Raw genomic sequence first — 18,644 nt, 5'->3', positions numbered from 1 at the left:
ATGATCTGATTAGAATATATCAGAATAGAAATGTGTGAGCAGATCCCTCTGCCATGCAATGAATTTCATGCTGTAGGAAGAGAAAACCAGAAATTCCCCAAATCACCGACAGCAACACAGGAACTTTAATTAATGAATTAAATAGGTTTTATGAGGCAAATTCCATGTCAAAGAAATGCTCAGAGGTATTAATAATATGTTAATTTGTTTATTTTAGCAACAAAATATTTTACTTTATTTCAACAAGGCACATTTTTGATACTGGGTTTTGAATTTTTGATCACTTTTCATGAAGATCTGTATGTCAGTGACCGTTATTTGTATTCATGGTTTGTATCTGAGATAAAAGGCAAGAGAACATAAAACAATAAACAACTGAAGAGCATTCTTTCTGATGAAAATTACATTTCCATCAGACCACATTGAGACAGATATAATGATAAAGATAACATGAAAATGTTCCACAGTTAGTGCCTTTCACATTTTACATACTCACATAAAGACACACCCTTATATTTAAAACATTTAGTAAAAGAGGCAGAAAATTCTAGGGAAAGAAAAAAAGGAAATGTGTTACTGGAATCTAAACATTTTGTCAGGCCTTCTAAATAGAAAGTGAACTAACTATATATCCAAACAAATGAAAGCCCATTGAAAAATGTCACCCTTGTTTCATAAAATAGAGCATAAAGGCATGTTCATATTAGATTATCCTAAACATATATTTACAAAGCTCTTGTAACATAAATCATGTTAAACAGCCTACAAGCTGGTATTCCTTTGACTTCACCAGGATTCACTCACGTTCTTTTCTTCTTCCTTTGGGTGACATGTAGCTTAGTCGAGCCTTGGAAAGTCAGCTTACTGAAACCCACCATGGTCAAAGTGAACACTGCTTCTGTGATCTTGGTCAAAGCCTTGTAGTTCCTCCTCCTGTGAAGCTGGGAGAAGCCACCTCTTCATTGCTACCTCAGTGATCTTGGGAAGTTTGGTCACGGCACTTAGCAAGTATCTAAACCATTGCCCGCATCTCCTAAAAGTTGATGGCCGAAGGCTGATATCCAGCTCAGTTAATTCCTTGAGGAGCCACAGGTTTTCGCAGAAGACAGTCCATCCTGCCTCACAGATGCTGTCGTTATAACTCAGGTCCAGCTTCTGCAGCCTGGCCAGGTGACCTGTCTGAATTACCGATGCTGAAAAACAAAATCACTCTGCTAAAAGCCAAGAACACATTCGAGTGCAACTGTTTCTCACTTCCAATAACACAACACACTAGCTCCAGGATTCGTAATAAGAGTGGCACTAAGTAATAGAATGTTATTAGCTAGCAGTTTTTTTCAGGGCATTTGAAATTACTCTAGTAACACCTCTCTGCATTCCATGTACAGCTTGAAAATGAATTTTTTTCTCCTTCCAAATTCCAACCCAAAGAATGTCTTTTCTGGTTGAGTTCATGCTGTCTGCTCTCCTGGAGCCCCAGCTCTTGCTGCAGACTTTCTCTAATTAAATGTGAGGAGTGACTACTCACTGGCTTTAACTCAGGATCATTTGTGAATAGTCTTCTTGCTGTTTAATGCTGTTTCATTATTCATTGTTTATTTACTCACTTTTCATTCAACAGCTATTTGAGTACTTTCCATGGACAAAATATACTTGGATAATTTCTAATTCATGGGTCAGTTAGAACCTTTCACACATGGGTCAATTTTTCCTTTGAATAGTACACATTAGGTAGTATCACAGTGCTACCTAAAATTGCTCTTAATAAATAACTGTTAATGAGGAAGCTAAGAAAAGGAGCAAGGAGGGACAGCCAGAGCAGACGACATGTGCTTCCCTTTTCAGCCAAAAGCAGGAATGGATTAAAAAGATGAGATGAGCAGACTCTCAGAGCTGGAAGGGACCCTGGAGGGCTCCTCTTTCAACCTCTAGATGGATGATCAGAGAAAAATCCCTCTCACAGCTTCTCTAAGGGGGACCAGCCCAAATCTGCCTGAAACGCCTTTCAGGCTGCCCCAGCAGAGGGAAGCAGCTCTCAGCTGGAGGAAGCCATGCCTCTGGGCCCCATCTGACCTTGCCACTGCCTATCTTCTGGGAATCTCAGCTCCTTCCACATGCCAACCATGCAGTGTTGGACAACAGGTCCCCTCAAATGTCCCCCTGTTAGGACTAAACATACCCTGGTCCTTCAATCATTTGTCACACATCATGGCTTCCAGACTGGGCAGGATGCTCCATTTCCATCAAGGCTTACTATAAAGCTTTAGTAACCAAGCCAGTATGAAACTGGTAAAAGAACAGATGCATAGACCCATGGAGGCTTCCCTGGTGGCTCAGTGATAAAGAACTTACCTACATTTTCCTCTCACCCCCTTAACAGTACCTTTTTCACAGCATAACTCACAGTTTTAATAAAGATCTGTTTATCAATTTGCTAATTTGGTGGGCGGAGCTTTCTGTGTTATATCTTAAAAACTTTTTGCAAAATTCAAGTTCCCAAGTATTTTTCCTATATTTTATTCTAAGGTTTTACAGTTACATTTTACTTATCCATATTAAGTTATTTTTGTCCAAGTTGTGAGATATAGGCTGAAGTTAATATTTTTGTGTATGATAGCTCAGTTAATGAAGCACTGTTAGTTGAAAAGACTCACTGAATTGCTTTTGCATTTTTGTCAAAAATCAATTGACCAGTTTGAAACCCCAGGGACTGTAGCCTGCCAGATTCCTCTGTCCATGGGTTTCTCCAGGAAAGAATACTGGAGTGGGTTGCCATTTCCTTCTTCAAGGGATCTTCCCGACCCAGGGATTGAACCCATGTTTTTTGTGTCTCCTGTATTGGCAGGCGGATTCTTTACCACTAGCACCACCTGGGAAGCCCTCATTAGTCATTAGGGAAATCCAAAATAAAATCACAGTGATTTGTGCCCATCTTCTAATTACAGTGTTTGGCCATAACACTTGTTTTGAAAACACGTATTTATTCCAACTAGATTGAAATATCAGAGAACAGTGTGAATGTAACACGAATTTCTTGTTTGCTTACACATAATTCATCCACAGGAAACACCAGGTGAACAGAAAAAACTACACCCAGCTGAGCAAAGCCAGGAATAGGCGTAAACAAAATCCACGCATGCACAGCCCTCCCAAGGACAAGGAGCCTTGCCCATCCACATCCAGCTCCAACATTCTATTCTATGTCAGATAATCCTCCTTTCACCACCATATCTGTATCTATCTCCTTTTTCTTGTTTTTAATGGTTGGCTGCACCTGGTGACTTGCAGGATCTTCGTTCCCCAGCTAGGAATAGAACCTGCACACTCAGAAGTGAAAGCATGAAGTCCTAATCACTGGACCACAAGGAATTCCTCCATCTCATTTTATGAACCAGTCTCTACTGTGTATTTGGTTTTAGAATTCCTGTGTCTATTTAGCTTCCCAGGTGGCTCAGTGGGTAAAGAATCTACCTGCAATGCAGGAGATACAGGAGGGGCAGTTTCGATCCCTGGGTTGGGAAGATCCCCTGCAGGAGGGCATGGGAACCCACTGCAGTGTTCTTGCTGGAGAATGCCATGGACAGAGGAGCCTGTTGGGCTATAGTCCATGGGGTTGCAAAGAGTTGAACATGACTGAAGTGACTGATCACAAACCAGCTTTCTCCCAAGCAGATGTCAGGGAGCAGGGAAGGTGCACAGAGGGCTTAACTCCAGGCCTCATTGCCTCCTCCACCTTCCTTCCCCCAGGCTGGCAGGGCGGGCACACTGGGCTCAGTGTCAGGACAGCTTTGGAACCAGAAGATACAAACCCAGGAGAGCCATGTCCTCTGTCACCAGGGAACAGCTGCTCAGCCTCAGCACTTGAAGAGACGTTGAAAGCTTTAGCATCTCCAGGAGCAGCTTCAGGTTGCCGCCAATACACTTATTCCAAGAAAGGTTGACTATTTTCAGAGCAGGGAGGTGAATGGAGGCTTCAGCTGAAATTGACAGCGATAAGAATAGCAATAACTTAGACTTCCTTAGAGGTCATAAACTTTGAACGAGAGCAACTTAGGCTAGGGCAACATATTATCACTGAGTTAAGACAGTTGTGGGCTTCCCTGGTGGCTCAGATGGTAAAGAAACCGCCTGCAATGCGGGAGACCTGGGTTCGATCCCTGGGTTGAGAAGATCCCCTGGAAGACCCACTCCAGTATTCTTGCCTGGAGAATCCCCTTGGACAGAGGAACCTAGTGAGCTACGTCTATGCAGTCACAAAGAGTCAGACATGACTGAGCAACTAGCACTTTCACTTTCAGAGACGTCTTAGTTGCAGCATGTGGGATCTAGTTCCTGACTAGGGATCGACCCTAGTCGGTCAGTGGGTCCCCTGCATTGGAGTGTGGAATTTTAGCCCAGGGACCACTAGGGGAGTCCTGAGATCCAGCAGTCTTTGGATTAAATTGGGTGAAAGAGGGACATCATTTCTGGGTGTGGGCAGTGAAGAAGTGAAGTGACGTCGCTCAGTCGTGCCCGACTCTTTGCGACCCCATGGACTGTAGTTTACAAGGTTCCTCTGCCCATGGAATTTTCCAGGCAAGAGTACTGGAGTGGGTTGCCATTTCCTTCTCCAGGGGATCTTCCTGACCCAGGGATCGAACTCAGGTCTCCCGCATTGCGGGCAGACGCTTTACCGTCTGAGCCACCAGGGAAGCCCTCCACAATTCCTTGTTTCTCCTGCCTGAAATGCATGGATTCAATTTATGTTGTCTATTTTCATCTGGAAGATATTTTGGAAACTATAGAAAAGTAAAACTTGGTTAAATGGTTGAGTGAGTGAAGTCACTCAGTTGTGTCCGACTCTTTGCGACCCCATGGACTGTAGCCTATCAGGCTCCTCCATCCATGGGATTTTCCAGGCAAGAGTGCTGGAGTGGATTGCCATTTCCTTCTCCAGGGGATCTTCCCAACCCAGGAATCAAACCCAGATCTCCCACATTGCAGGCAGACGCTTTACCATCTGAGCCACCAGGGAAGCCCCTGGTTAAATGGTTAATTCACTATCAACTGGCATTTCTTTCCTTCATCTCAGGTTTAAGAAGGAGAGAGAGAGAAACAGTTTTCTCATCTAGTCAAGATTTCCAGAGTGTGTCCTGGTTTTACATATCCCAGTGGCTTCTGAAACTGAGACAAGGCCAAACCTTCCTAGAACTCTGAAACACCAAAATGTATTGTGTTTATTTAACTGCAGTTACAGAAACAAGGAAGGGAAATAGTGTGTCTTGGAAAGATGTTTGAAGGAAATTGAAAGATTTTCTGCCTAGTTCTCAGTTCCCCCTAACATTAAAACTAACCAGAGCAACTTATTCACAAGGTATAGTCATTAATTACATTTTACATTTCGTTTCTAAGAAATGTTTGAGGGGTAGATATATATTCTTTTTAAAATATCTAATAAGAACACCCCTCCCACTCATATGATAGAGACCTATCAATAAGAAATTGAACTTTTTCTTCTAAAATGACATACAGAAATATGTATATATTTACTTGATTTACTTCTTTTTTATTGTTGGTTTACTTCTTAATTCAAATGGAATAAAACAGATCTTCCTAGACTTATGGTGGGATTGCATCCTGATATGGAGAAGGCAATGGCACCCCACTCCAGTACTCTTGCCTGGAAAATCCCATGGACGACGGAGGCTGGTAGGCTGCAGTCCATGGGGTCGCTAAGAGTTGGACACGACTAAAGAGACTTAGCAGCAGCAGCAGCATCCTGATAAGTTGAAAATATCTTAAGTAAAAAATGAATTTAATACACCTAGGTCATCAGTATAGCTTTGCCTAACCTGGTGGGCTACAACAGTCCATGGGGTTGCAAAGAGTTGGACACAACTGAAGTGACTTAGCAAACACGCACACAACCTACCTAAACATTCTCAGAACACTTATATTCATCCACAGTTGGGCAAAATCATCTTACACAAACCCTATTTTATACTTAAGTGTTGGATATTTCATGTTATTTATTGAATACTATACTGAAAGCGAAAAACAGAGTTGTCTGGGTACAGAGAGGTTGTTAAGTTTGCCTTTATGATGGCACGAGAGAGTATCATACCACATTATGTATCACTAGCCCAGGGGAAGATCAAAATTCTAAGTGTGATTTCTAGTGAATGTATATTGCTTTTAGAAAGTAAAAGTCATTCAGTCATGTACGACTCTTTGCAGCCCCACAAACTATATAGTCCATGGAATTCTCCAGGCAAGAATACTGGAGTGGGTAACTGTTCCCTTCTCTAGGGGATCTTCCCAACCCAGAGATCAAACCCAGGTCTCCCACATTGCAGGCGGATTTTTTTTACCAGCTGAGCTACGAGAGAAGCCCTTGCTGCTGCTGCTGCTGCTAAGTCACTTCAGTCATGTCCGACTCTGTGCGACCCCATAGACGGCAGCCCACCAGGCTCCCCCGTCCCTGGGATTCTCCAGACAAGAACACTGGAGTGGGTTGCCATTTCCTTCTCCAATGCATGAAAGTGAAAAGTGAAAGTGAAGTCGCTCAGTCGTGTCCGACTCTTTGTGACCCCATGGACTGCAGTCCACCAGGCTCCTCTGTCAGTGGGATTTTCCAGGCAAGAGTACTGGCGTGGGGTGCCATTGCCTTCTCCGAGAGAAGCCCTTACATCATCTTAAAGTCAAAAACTCTTAAGTTAAATCATTGTAAGTCAGGGACTATCTGTAGATTCATGTCACATGATGCAATTTAGTGTAATATCTACTTGATTATGATTCTTTGATTGTGTAGCTATAATTGAAAAGACTTATGCCTTCTGATGGCCCATCAGACTCACAGCAATCCCAATTTATATTGACCTCAGTGGAATTACAAGGTGCTACAAATGTGAACCTCCAAAGTTGGTCATACAGCCACCCCTCCGTATAGACAGGGATATTGTTTCCATAACCCATCCATACTGAAGTCCCTTATGTAAAGTGGCATAGTATTTGCACATAATATATGCACATCCTCCCATATATATACTTTAAATCATTTCTGTGCTGTGCTAAGTCACTTCAGTTGTGTCCAACTCTTTTCAACCCTATGGACTGTAGCCCACCAGGCTCCCCTGTCCATGGGTTTCTCCAGGCAAGAACACTGGAGTGGGTTGCCATGACCTCCTGCAGGGTATCTTCCCAACTCAGAGATCGAACTCACAACTCTTATGTCTCCTGCATTGGTTGGTGGGTTCTTTACCACTAGCACCACCTATATAATACCTAACACAATACAAATTCTATCTATATAAACAGTTGCCTGAATGAGGCAAATTCAAGTTTTGCTTTTTGGAGCTTTCTGGAAATTTTTTCCAAATTATTTTTGACCTGTTGTTCGTTGAATCCACGGATTTGGAACCCCTGGATACAAAGGGTCAAGTCTGCATACTTTAAATGTTAAAGGTTAAATTTTCAAAAGCCAGAAATCATCCATGTGGCCTTGAAAGTCACTTTTAAAAGAGCATATTTCCTGAAAAGAGGACAGATTGATACTTCAATATGCCTATGGCTGAGCCTTGGAATGAAATTCACTTGGAGGGAAACAGAGGCCTCCCTCTCGGGTGTTACTGTGCCAGTGTCTGCAGGGACCCGGAGAATCGCTTACCCAGGGCAGTAAAAGTCTCACTCTCCAAAGCACAGTTGCTGATTATCAATGACTTCAACACTGGTAAAAATCGGAGCCTGCTGAGTAGGTTTTCAGAATAGCTGCCCATCTCTTTGTTGGCAGATAAATCCAATTCCTGAAGACTCGCGAGTAAAGGGATAACCTGAGCTGTTGAAACATCAAGAGTGACATGGCTTAGGCAGCATCTCACAAAGGGTCTCGGGAGGTGCCACAGTCTTCTTGATCAACAAGCATGAGTCTTGCTTATGTGACCCCTGCCCTTCCTTACACACCGTTCCTCCCCACACACACCAGCCACTTTCCCCAGCATGCAGTTTGGGCTCTTCTCTAAGCCTCTCTCCAGGCTGGAAGTAAAGAGCAAAGACTTCGGAGACAGAGGAAACTGGGTTCTCATCCTGTTTGTTGCTAAAGAACAGTGTGACTTTGGGTAATTGCTTAACTTCTCTGAGCCTCAGTTTTCTCGATGATAATAACAATAACTACTCCATAGAGACAATGGGAAGATAAAGTGACTTGGTATATATAAAGTGCCTGGTACAGTGCCTGGCACACAGTAACTGCTCAGTTAATGTTTGATATGATCATTCTTTCCTCAGAATATAAGTCAGGAGTACTAGGAAGGCAATGAAATCAAGCAGTCAGAACAGATGTCTGTTGGGACTTCCCTGGCAGCCCAATAGTCGGGACTGCACACTTCCAATGCAGGGAGGCCTAGTTCAATCCGGGTTGGGGAACTAAGATCCCACATGTGGCTACATTTTTTTTAAAAAATTAAGGTATGTACATTGGTTAAAATATAATAATAATAACCAGATGTCTGTTGGTGACAGCACCAGAGTGGGGTCCTGAGGGCCCCTGCTGTGCCAGGAGGGACCCGTTTCCCTGTCTTTCTGCTGCTTTTCATGCTTTCAGGCCTTTGCCTTAGTTCTTCCCAGTGTGGGAAATATAGTTTCCTGGGACCCCTGTGGGGCTGACTCACCTCCTCAGAGCCTTCCAGGGCCACCAAAGCCACAGGAATCCTGTGGTCACAATCACAGCGCCCTATTCTCTTTTCCTCCCAGCACCCCTGTTACATGACTTGTTTGCGTATCTATTGTTCATTCGCAAATCTTCTGCCCTCCCTCACTGAAGGTGAGCTCTGTGTGTAGAGGCTTCTTCCTGCCCAGAATGTGCATCAGAGTCTAGAAATCTGAGGCTCAAATGTTAGTGGAAGGAGAGAAGGACAGGAGAAAGGAAGGGGAAGGAAAGGAAAAAAGAGGGCAGGTACTTGTGATCCCCGCAGATGCAACCATTTCTCCCTCGTCTGATGCCCACAGCACGTTGTATTCACCATGTGTACTAAGTCACTTCAGTCGCGTCCGACTCTTTGTGACTCCATGAACTGTAGCCTGCCAGGCTCCTCTGTCCATGAGATTTCCCAGGCAAGAAAACGGAAGCGGGTTGCCATTTCCTTCTCCAGGGGATCTTCACCATGTATTTGGTTTATTTCCGCCCCCACAAACTGAAGCCCCTGACTCTGAATTTCCCTTAGCCTGCAGCACAGGGCCTCGAACAATTAGATGATTAATCAGATGTCATTGGCTAAGTGATCCATAATTCCCTTTCTTTGAAGCCATTGAGAATGATCAGATAAAAGAATGTTCAATTCTTTAATATCACAAGGTAGAAAACAGGATGTATTTTCAATTCCGCCTTTTTAAAATTAAGGAGGAGGACCATGCAATTCTTATTAAATAACCATTACCTTTCTGGGGCTATTTACTCTATTGGTGGCCTCCAGATAATAGAGGCTAATCTCTTGGTTGCACTAGTGGTAACAATTCAAGTCCTCTAGCACTTTAATTTTCATCTGAGCAGCAAGATGAGATATGAAGTTTGTGTTATTCAGTTGTAGCAGGGGAAATTCATTATTTGGAATCTGATGGACTGATAATTCAGGAGTGTCTCCGCAGGTATGACACTCATAAGTAAAAGAGATGCTGATCCATCACAATTTCCATTTGAAGCTCAAAAAGTTATTGTTTACTATTTTAAAATCTTCATGAAAGACTTGAACTCACCTCAATTTCCCAAATTGAGGGATAAGAGTCTAAGAAACAAATTAGCAGGGCTAAAAGATTGATATTAGACCCAAAGACCTATTTTGCTGTTTTCTTCCCCCAATTATACGAAAAATGACAAAAATTTTCTTTTTCTCGTTCTTTATTGATTGATTCGTTCAATCACACATTCAACAAGCATTTGCTGGGTGCCAGCTCTGTGCCAGAACTTGTGCACAAGCGGTAGAGAGATACTGAAGAAAACCATCGCTACCTAGGAGGAGCCCATCGTTCAGAGAGAAAGCAGAGCATGGCTGGTGTGCGTGGGAGTCAGCACAGTGTAGCTGGAGAAGTTGATACGGGAAAGAAATAGAGATTGCAGTCAGAGTGACAGAGGAGCAGGAAAGCTATCTAGACTCTTGCAATAATTTAGGCATGAACTGACAGTGGGCTGGAGCAGGAGAGTAGAGGTCTAAACAGTGAGCCATGGTCAGACTCAGGATGTATTCTGAAGGTTTATTGTGGCTGCAGATGAATAAAACCCTTAATCTCTATGGCTGTGCTTGCTGTTAGGGGAAATTGCATATACGTTACCTGTAACAGGACTATATCTGTGGTAGGAAAGTAAAGGTAGTGACCTAAAATTGTAATTATGCACTATCCACTGAGCTTCTGTAACTTCACCTTATCTAAGTGTCTTGGCATAACCTGCGAGAGAGAGTGCCTCAACACCCTTCGTTTTGGCTTTCCCTATACATCCTTCTTTGTAATATGCTTTGTGATATTAATAGATTCATTTCTAAACAGCCCTAGGAATTCAAAATTTCTTCCTCCTTCACAGATGTCTATAGGAGTTTAGATTCACTAACATTCACCAACTCAGTGGAGATGAGTCTGAGCAAACTCCAAGAGATAGTGAAGGACAGGGAAGCCTGGCCTACTGCAGTCCATGGGGTTGCAAAGAGCTGGACATGACTTAGCAACTGAACAACAACATTTATTGGGCACCTAATATTTGCCAAATACTATATGGGGACATTCACAGAACTTTTATGATGTGATCCTCCCAGTAACTTCATAAACAGTACATCTCAGATTTACCAGTTTCCCAAACATATGCCAAGGCTCTGAGAGCACTCCCTCAGCTCTGCAGCACCTACTCACTCAGGGACAACACGTCGTCAGCCGTCAGTGAGCACTGGCGAAGATCCAGCCCCTCCAGGTGCTCCAGTGTGGCCAGCCCTGTGGTGTCTTCAAACCCTCCACCCAGCTCCTTGTTGCAGGAAAGGTCTAGTGTCCTCAGCTCACACAAATATCTAAAGGCGGCATCTACAAAGAAGGTCAAAATCCCACTCTGACATATTACAGGACAGTCGGCAGGAGCAGAGCAGGGCAGGGGGCAGACGTGGAGAAGGGAGACTAAGAAAATAGATGCACTGTGATGACAAAAGCCCAAGTGGAGGGATAACAGTCTGCTTTGTACCACTAGCCCCTTTGGACCTGACAATGGCTTCGAACACTCTCCCTATGACCTGCATTGATTGCTAGTGATTTTGCTCAGATTTCTGCAACTAATGGTCCTTCCTCTACTATCCTTCAGCACCGATACATTAGCAGCATTCTAGACTTAAACTGCCAAGGAGAAGGATAGGACAGGCTCTAGAAGGTTCAAGGATAAAAATACATGGCACTTTATATTCTCATGTAATGGGGGTACTCTATATAGCAGAGCAAATTTTAACTACAGATGTCACTGAAGTTATTTTTATCAGCACCAATTCCCTCCTACTACTAAGCATAAAATAATGCTGGTAATTTCAAAAGTAAGAGAGAAATGGAGAGCTTTAGTAGCACACTTTTATTTTGCTCACTGTCTCTCTCAAATCTAAAATACCCTGGCCTTTTCGGAGCTGGCCATTTAGTTTTGTAATTGTAAAAATACATGCTCACTGTTAAGACTTGGAAAATCAATAAAACTTTTAATTTTAAATTACCCATGATCTCATTCCCCAACCTAACCTCTGTTTCTAGTTTGTTATATTTCCTAACAGCTTAAAAAATTAAACGTAAAATAAAATTATATAGAAGCTTCAGTCATTGCTAACTCACCCAGTAGCTTGACACTCTTTTGTGACAATCCACACGAATGTAACTTCAAGACTTTCAGGTTTGAGGTACTTTTTAGTCCATGAGCAATACTACTGAGACTGCCACCGATATTTCTGTTAATAGAAAGATCTAGTACTTCAAGGTTTTGCAGTCTAGGTAGCAACTGACCTGGAAGGAAAGAAATCCAAAGAACAACTCAGTAAAGATGCAGGGTGTGGGACTTCTCTGGCAGTTCAGTGGTTAAGAATCTGTCAGCAATGCAGGGGACACGAGTTCCATCCCTGGTCTGGGAAGATTTCATATGCCATGGGGCAACTAAGCTTGCAACGATTAATACTAAAGCCAGTGCTCTGGAGCCCACAAGCTGTAACTGCTGAGTCCATACACCCTAGAGCCAGTGCTCCGCAAAAAGAGTAGCCCCACCCACCACAACTAGAGAAAGCTCACTTGGAGCAATGAAGACCCAGCACAGCCAAAAAAGCAGATGTGGGCATGAAAGTTGGGGCAGGCGGGGGCTGTGATGGGGAGAGTGTTACATCTTCATGTGACCTGGGATATAGTGAGCTACTTTTTCAATTTGGGGTGAGAGGAAACACACCCAATGTCAACTCCCAAGCTCTCCCATTATGGGCATCTTCACATTGTTCCTGGGAAAGACTCTACCAAATTCTACTTACCCACAAACACCCCATCTTCTGATGTGAGTGTACAGTCCACGAGCTCAAGTGTTTGTATCTTGCTCCCTTCTTGCAACGTCTGGAGGATCAGAGGCAAGTTTCCTCCCACTTTACTGTTCCAAGACAAATTCAACTCTTCAAGTTCAGGCAGCACTTTAAGTGCTTCTCCTGTTTTAAAAAAAAAAAAAAAAAGGTCCAAAGATCAGGTTGGTTGCCAGGTTCACAAAGCAGGGAGTTCATTTGAAAGTCAATACAACCATCATTTATAAAGTATTGAAGCCGGGCCAGGTCCTGGTTAGATGCCGGGGAACAGGGAGGAGAAAAGGACCCAGTTCCTACCCACGACCAGCAGGGTGAGCTTCTAGGCATAGCCAGAGTTCTGAAGCCATGCTCATAAGCAAAAATTGTGGGAAAAAAAAATCCGCTTGTTGGTAAGGGGTGTGTGTCTGTCTTAGTCACTCAGTTGTATCCAACTCTTTGCAACCCTATGGACTGTAGCCCGCCAGGCTCCTCTGTATGTGGGATTCTCCAGACAAGAATATTGTAGTAGGTTGCCATTCCCTTCTCCAGGGGATCTTCCTGATCCAGGAATCAAACCCAGGTCTCCTGCATTGCAGACAGATTCTTTACCTGAGCCACCATGATTTTACCAAATCGTTTTTATGGTAGTAAATATTTCTACCAGTCCATCTACTTTCTCTCATCCACCCTCTTTAGGGATCATTATTGCTGAGAAGCTTGTCCAGAGGTAGAAATATAAAAGATTTAGAAAATAAAACACGAAAATTTAAATCGCCCATAATTTTATTCCCCAACATAACCACTGTTATATTTCAGCCAGAGGTAGAAGCAAAAGCAGGGCACTGGCCATCACAGAGGAAAAGCTCACTCTGACATCAAGAATATCACATACAACTGATCCAACCATGGCAGGGAGGAATGAGTAAGAGAGCACTAGGCATTAGCAGCTCATGATGCCTTGGAATGCAAGCAGCTTATGACAGCCCTGGGGTAAAGAAGGATGCAGTGAGCAGGGATGAAACTTAACATTTCTGGGACCACTTCACACAGGATACACTTGAGGGCTACAGAGTGGAAGCTGGGAGAGAATGAGGAGTCAGCCCTTAGGAATGATTGTCATTGCTTTGGGGGCAGAACAGAATGGTGAGCTGCACACACGGAAAATATACTTTCTCAACATGTGGAGTCAATCTGAACACCAATTAAGAGTGTTGGAAGGTCCACTGAGTCCAGAAACCTATATTCTACTGCTGGATACTGGGCGTGAACTTCTGCCACTGATTACTTATTCTATGGTTTAAGGTTTTTCAGGCTTCCCTTGTGGCTCAGCTGGTAAAGAATTCACCTGCAATGCGGGATACCTGGGTTTGATCCCTGGGTTGGGAAGATCCCCAGGAGAAGGAAAAGGCTAGTTCAGTTCAGTTCAGTCGCTCAGTCATGTCCGACTCCTTGCGACCCCATGAATTGCAGCACACCAGGCCTCCCTGTCCATCACCATCTCCCAGAGTTCACTCAGACTCATGTCCATCGAGTCGGTGATGCCATCCAGCCATCTCATCCTGGGTCGTCCCTTCTCCTCCTGCCCCCAATCCCTCCCAGCATCAGAGTCTTTTCCAATGAGTCAACTCTTCGCATGAGGTGGCCAAAGTACTGGAGTTTCAGCTTTAGCATCATTCCTTCCAAAGAAATCCCAGGGTTGATCTCCTTCAGAATGGACTGGTTGGATCTCCTTGCAGTCCAAGGGACTCTCAAGAGTCTTCACCAACACCATAGTTCAAACGCATCAATTTTTCAGTGCTCAGCCTTCTTCACAGTCCAACTCTCACATCCATACATGACCACAGGAGAAACCATAGCCTTGACTAGACGGACCTTTGTTGGCAAAGTAATGTCTCTGCTTTTGAATATACTATCTCGGTTGGTTATAACTTTTCTTCCAAGGAGTAAGCGTCTTTTAATTTCATGGTTGCAATCACCATCTGCAGTGATTTTGGAGCCCCCCAAAATAAAGTCTGACGCTGTTTCTACTGTTTCCCATCTATTTCCCATGAAGTGATGGGACCAGATGCCATGATCTTCATTTTCTGAATGTTGAGCTTTAAGCCTACCCACTCTAGTATTCTGGCCTGGAGAATTCCATGGACTATACAGTCTATGGGGTTGCAAAGAGTTGGACATGACTGAGCAACTTTCACTTTAAGGTTTTTGGAGTACGCGAGCCCCACTTAAACATGCAAATTCTTCAGGAATTTTAACAAAATAAGCCACTAAACAGGTGTCATTTTGTATGCCATTGCCAGTCAATGGGGTGAGGCTTTGAACAGCCCTGAGGCATGCCCAGGATCAGGGAGAAAGGGCATGATTGTCTGCAGTCCATCTAATATTGGAGCACTGTACACTTGCCATCCTGCACTAAGCAATTTTAACAGGTGTAATAATGTTGGGATGACTCCTGATTTATGTTTTCTTAACAATAAAGAAAGCTGAGCACCGAAGAATTGATGCTTTTGAACTGTGGTGTTGGGGAAGATTCTTGAGAGTCCCTTGGACTGCAAGGAGATCCAACCAGTCCATTCTAAAGGAGATCAGTCCTGGGTGTTCTTTGGAAGGAGTGATGCTAAAGCTGAAACTCCAGTACTTTGGCCACCTCATACAAAGAGTTGACTCATTGGAAAAGACTCTGATGCTGGGAGGGATTGAGGGCAGGAGAAGAAGGGGATGACAGAGGATGAGACAGCTGGATGGCATCACTGACTTAATGGACGTGAGTCTGAGTGAACTCTGGGAGTCGGTGATGGATAGGGAGGCCTGGCGTGCTGCGATTCATGGGGTCGCAAAGAGTCAGACACGACTGATCGACTGAACTGAACTGAACAATAAACCATTTACTCTCCTACCCTTCTTATGCCCCATCTGCCATTAAGGCTAAGTAGAGTATGGATGATAAGAAAGCTCCTCCTGGTAAAGAGGATATAGAAGTCCTTCCAGAGAGGATAAATTCTTGACGAGAGGGAAAAGGACACAAAACATCAGTGACGAGGTTGCAGACGCTCTCCTGGACGAGATGAGTTTGGAGTGAGTCCCAGGGTAGAAATTCCACTTGCTGGGTTTCCCTTGTGGTCTGTGGTAAAGAATCTTCCTTGAAATGCAGGGGACACTGGTTCGATTGCTAGTCAGGGAAGATTCCACATGCTTCAGGGCAACTAAGCTCCTATGCCACAACTACTGAAGCCTGAGCACCCTAAAGCCTGTGCTCCTCAACAAGAGAAGCCACCACAGTGAGAAATTCACGCACTGCAACTAGAGAGTAGACCCGCTTGCCACAACTAGAGAAAAGTCTGTGCAACGAAGACCCAGTGCCTACAAAAATAAAATTAAAATAAATAAATTTAAACATTAAAAAAAGAAAATTCAATTTCTGGTTCCTTAAGGTTGGAGGATCATGAAAAAGATTAGATTAGTCAAAAAAAAAAAAAAAAAGAAACTATACTTCTTTTCATGCCTGAGTAACAGTATGTTAAATTTGAGACTCTGCTACATGATAACCAGCTGCTAACCTGTGAGGCTAAATTGATCATAGAAAACCACAGAAAGGTAATTTTGGATGGGGAAGTAGGGAAAGAAGGAATTATCAATTATTGAGTGCCTACTATGTGTCAAGCATGTAGTAGGTACTTTATAAAAATTATTTAATCCTCACAATTTTTTGAGGTGGATATTATCCCCATTTCAGAGATAATAAAACTGAGGCTCGGGAGGGTTGTTTTGTCCATGGTCACAAAAGTAGTTAGAAGTGGGACCAGGATTTGAACTAGGATCTGGCCATTTTCTAGGGAATGATTAGAGAGAAGTGCATCTGTGCACACCCAGTCGTGTCTGACTCTGTGACCCCTATGGATTGTAGCCCACCGAGCTCCTCTGTCCATGGGATATTTCTGACAGTACTGGGGTGGATTGCCATTTCCTCCTCCAGTTTAGAGAAAAGACATTGGCATAAATTTTGTTGCTTTTACAGAAATCTTTGCTGAGATGTAAATGATCAAAATACATAATTGAAATAAAGACTTGCGATGAAAAGAAGACTAAAAAAGTATGTCTGGCATCTAAAATCAGCAAGCATTCCAGTAAAGCAGCTGGGTTAGCAGCATGGCAAATTTTAGCCTACATTTTAGGTTATTCAACGTTCAACATACAAAACTAACTTAATTGAGGTTCTGGTTCTACTTAAACCATTGCTTTTATTTGAAAAATCTTGTTTTGATCAATTTTTAAAAAATAGGAATGGGAAAAGAGAAAAGTATTTTGAGATTGGAAAGGATCTTAATTTATCTATCCCAACTTCTCTGTGTTACAGATGAGGTAACAGATCCAGAGAGAGCAAATTTTGCAATTATTATTTCCATTTAAACTCCCTGAGACCAGAGGCTTGGTCAGCCTGTTCCCCTCTTTCTCCCAGGGCTTAGCGCAATTCTGGGTGCCGGTTACACAGTTCTCTAGAAAGTACGCAAATGCTCAACACAGCATTGCATCCTGTAGGGACAGCGCTCTCATCCTCGTCCACGGGACTCCAAGGGGAGTGGGCACCCAGGTGATTTGCCCTTGAGGGTTTGGATTGCAGAGATCCTTCCAGGCAAGCACTCTCTCAAGGGAAGCATTCATCATACCCAGTGCCCGAACATCATCAGCGGTAAGTCTGCAACTACTCAGCCTCAGGATTTTTAACTTGCTGACAAGATGCATTTGCTGGGTGAGTACATGGAGGTTTCCGCCTATGACATCATTCCAGGAAATATCCAGTTTTTCCAAGTCTGGGAGAGAAGGCAGCAAAGCAACTAGAAGTGAACACAAGAAAAGACAGATTTATATGTGGAATTTGTGATTTGTAGTAAACAGCATTCATCTATACTGCCTGTTGCTCTGTAACAGGATAGAAGGAGGATGGATGGGCTGACTTTCCGCACAGCAGGGCTCCCTCAGGTGTGCAACTGGAGACGTCGTGATATTACGACGTGATATCCTATTTCTTGGGACCTTTTTGATTTCTGCCAAATAACTGCATTCTGAAGAGGCAGTGGTGTTTCTGTGAGATTCCATAAGAACTCCTTTACTGTGGTGGAAACGGCAATTCAGCTACCACTGTTACTACTGCCGTCACTACAGTGTGTAAACTGGTCCTTTTATTTTGCAAACCCTCTAACAACCATCACCCTGTCATTCTATTGGACCCTCAGGCCGAAGGCCCGGGGAGCACTCCATTGGCCAGGACTGCTCAGACAGTGCCCATTAACTATTTTTTCTTATCTAGATCACCTGGGTATCACCGTCTTACAAACCTCCTTTTATACCTACATGGGCCAACATGTGGCGGTTTAGACAAGCACAAAGCCTGACCAGAACCTTCTCTGAGTCTCCTCCATTGCTCATGAAAAATGAAATTACTCTCTGTGAACAAAATTCTCTGAGGTTATCTTTATCTCCTGAGGCAACAAGACTTGAGTGGAAATGCCAAAGTCAAGGCTGGAAGGTGTCTTTGCTTGCTTGCTTTTAAATGGTTGTCTTGGATGTCAAAATAGTGGCAGCAGTTAGACATCACATAGTGAGCTTCTAGAGTTACAGGCGCAGCAATTTCTGACCTTCCACCATTCTGAAGAAATTCTGAAGACACACTTAGGGGCAAAAAAAATACGTTTATAGTTTTTTTTTTTTTTTTTACCAGCGTTCAAAGTGTTAGTCACTCGGTCATGTCCTACTCTTTGTGACTACATGTACTATTGTCCACCAGGCTCCTCTGTCCTTGAGATTCTCCAGGCAAGAGTGGGTTGCCATTTCCTTCTCCAGGGAATCTTCCCAGCCCAGGGATGGAACCCAGGTCCCCCACATTACAGGCAGATTCTTTACTGTCTGAGTCATCAGTTCAGTTCAGTTCAGTTCAGTTGCTCAGTCGTGTCCGACTCTTTGTGACCCCATGAATTGCAGCACGCCAGGCCTTCCTGTCCATCACCATCTCCCGGAGTTCACTCAAACTCACGCCCATCAAGTCGGTGATGCCATCCAGCCATCTCATCCTCTGTCATCCCCTTTTCCTCCTGCCCGCCAATCCCTCCCAGCATCAGAGTGTTTTCCAATGAGTCA

General features: G+C 43.6%; 1 protein-coding gene across 4 annotated transcripts in view; it reads right to left on the bottom strand.

The window, feature by feature from the left end:
- Positions 1-192: 192 nt before the first annotated feature.
- LRRC31 (leucine rich repeat containing 31) overlaps positions 193-18,644 on the bottom strand; it is a 28,132-nt gene continuing 9,680 nt past the window's right edge. For all 4 annotated transcript variants that reach the window (XM_027958543.2, XM_012099657.4, XM_012099639.4 and 1 more), the window contains 7 exons: positions 17,177-17,344; positions 12,492-12,659; positions 11,815-11,982; positions 10,870-11,034; positions 7,646-7,813; positions 3,810-3,977; positions 193-1,193 (listed from right to left, as the gene is read on the bottom strand). In XM_027958543.2, the coding sequence (XP_027814344.1) occupies positions 862-1,193; positions 3,810-3,977; positions 7,646-7,813; positions 10,870-11,034; positions 11,815-11,982; positions 12,492-12,659; positions 17,177-17,344 (1,337 nt within the window). In that variant the 3' untranslated portion in view covers positions 193-861. The remainder of the gene's footprint in view (positions 1,194-3,809; positions 3,978-7,645; positions 7,814-10,869; positions 11,035-11,814; positions 11,983-12,491; positions 12,660-17,176; positions 17,345-18,644) is intronic.

Source organism: Ovis aries, chromosome 1 (assembly GCF_016772045.2).
Source record: "Ovis aries strain OAR_USU_Benz2616 breed Rambouillet chromosome 1, ARS-UI_Ramb_v3.0, whole genome shotgun sequence".
NCBI classification, from domain to species: domain Eukaryota; kingdom Metazoa; phylum Chordata; class Mammalia; order Artiodactyla; family Bovidae; genus Ovis; species Ovis aries.
The sequence above is the reverse complement of the archived record's forward strand: the minus strand, read 5'-3'. Positions and strand labels throughout refer to the sequence as shown.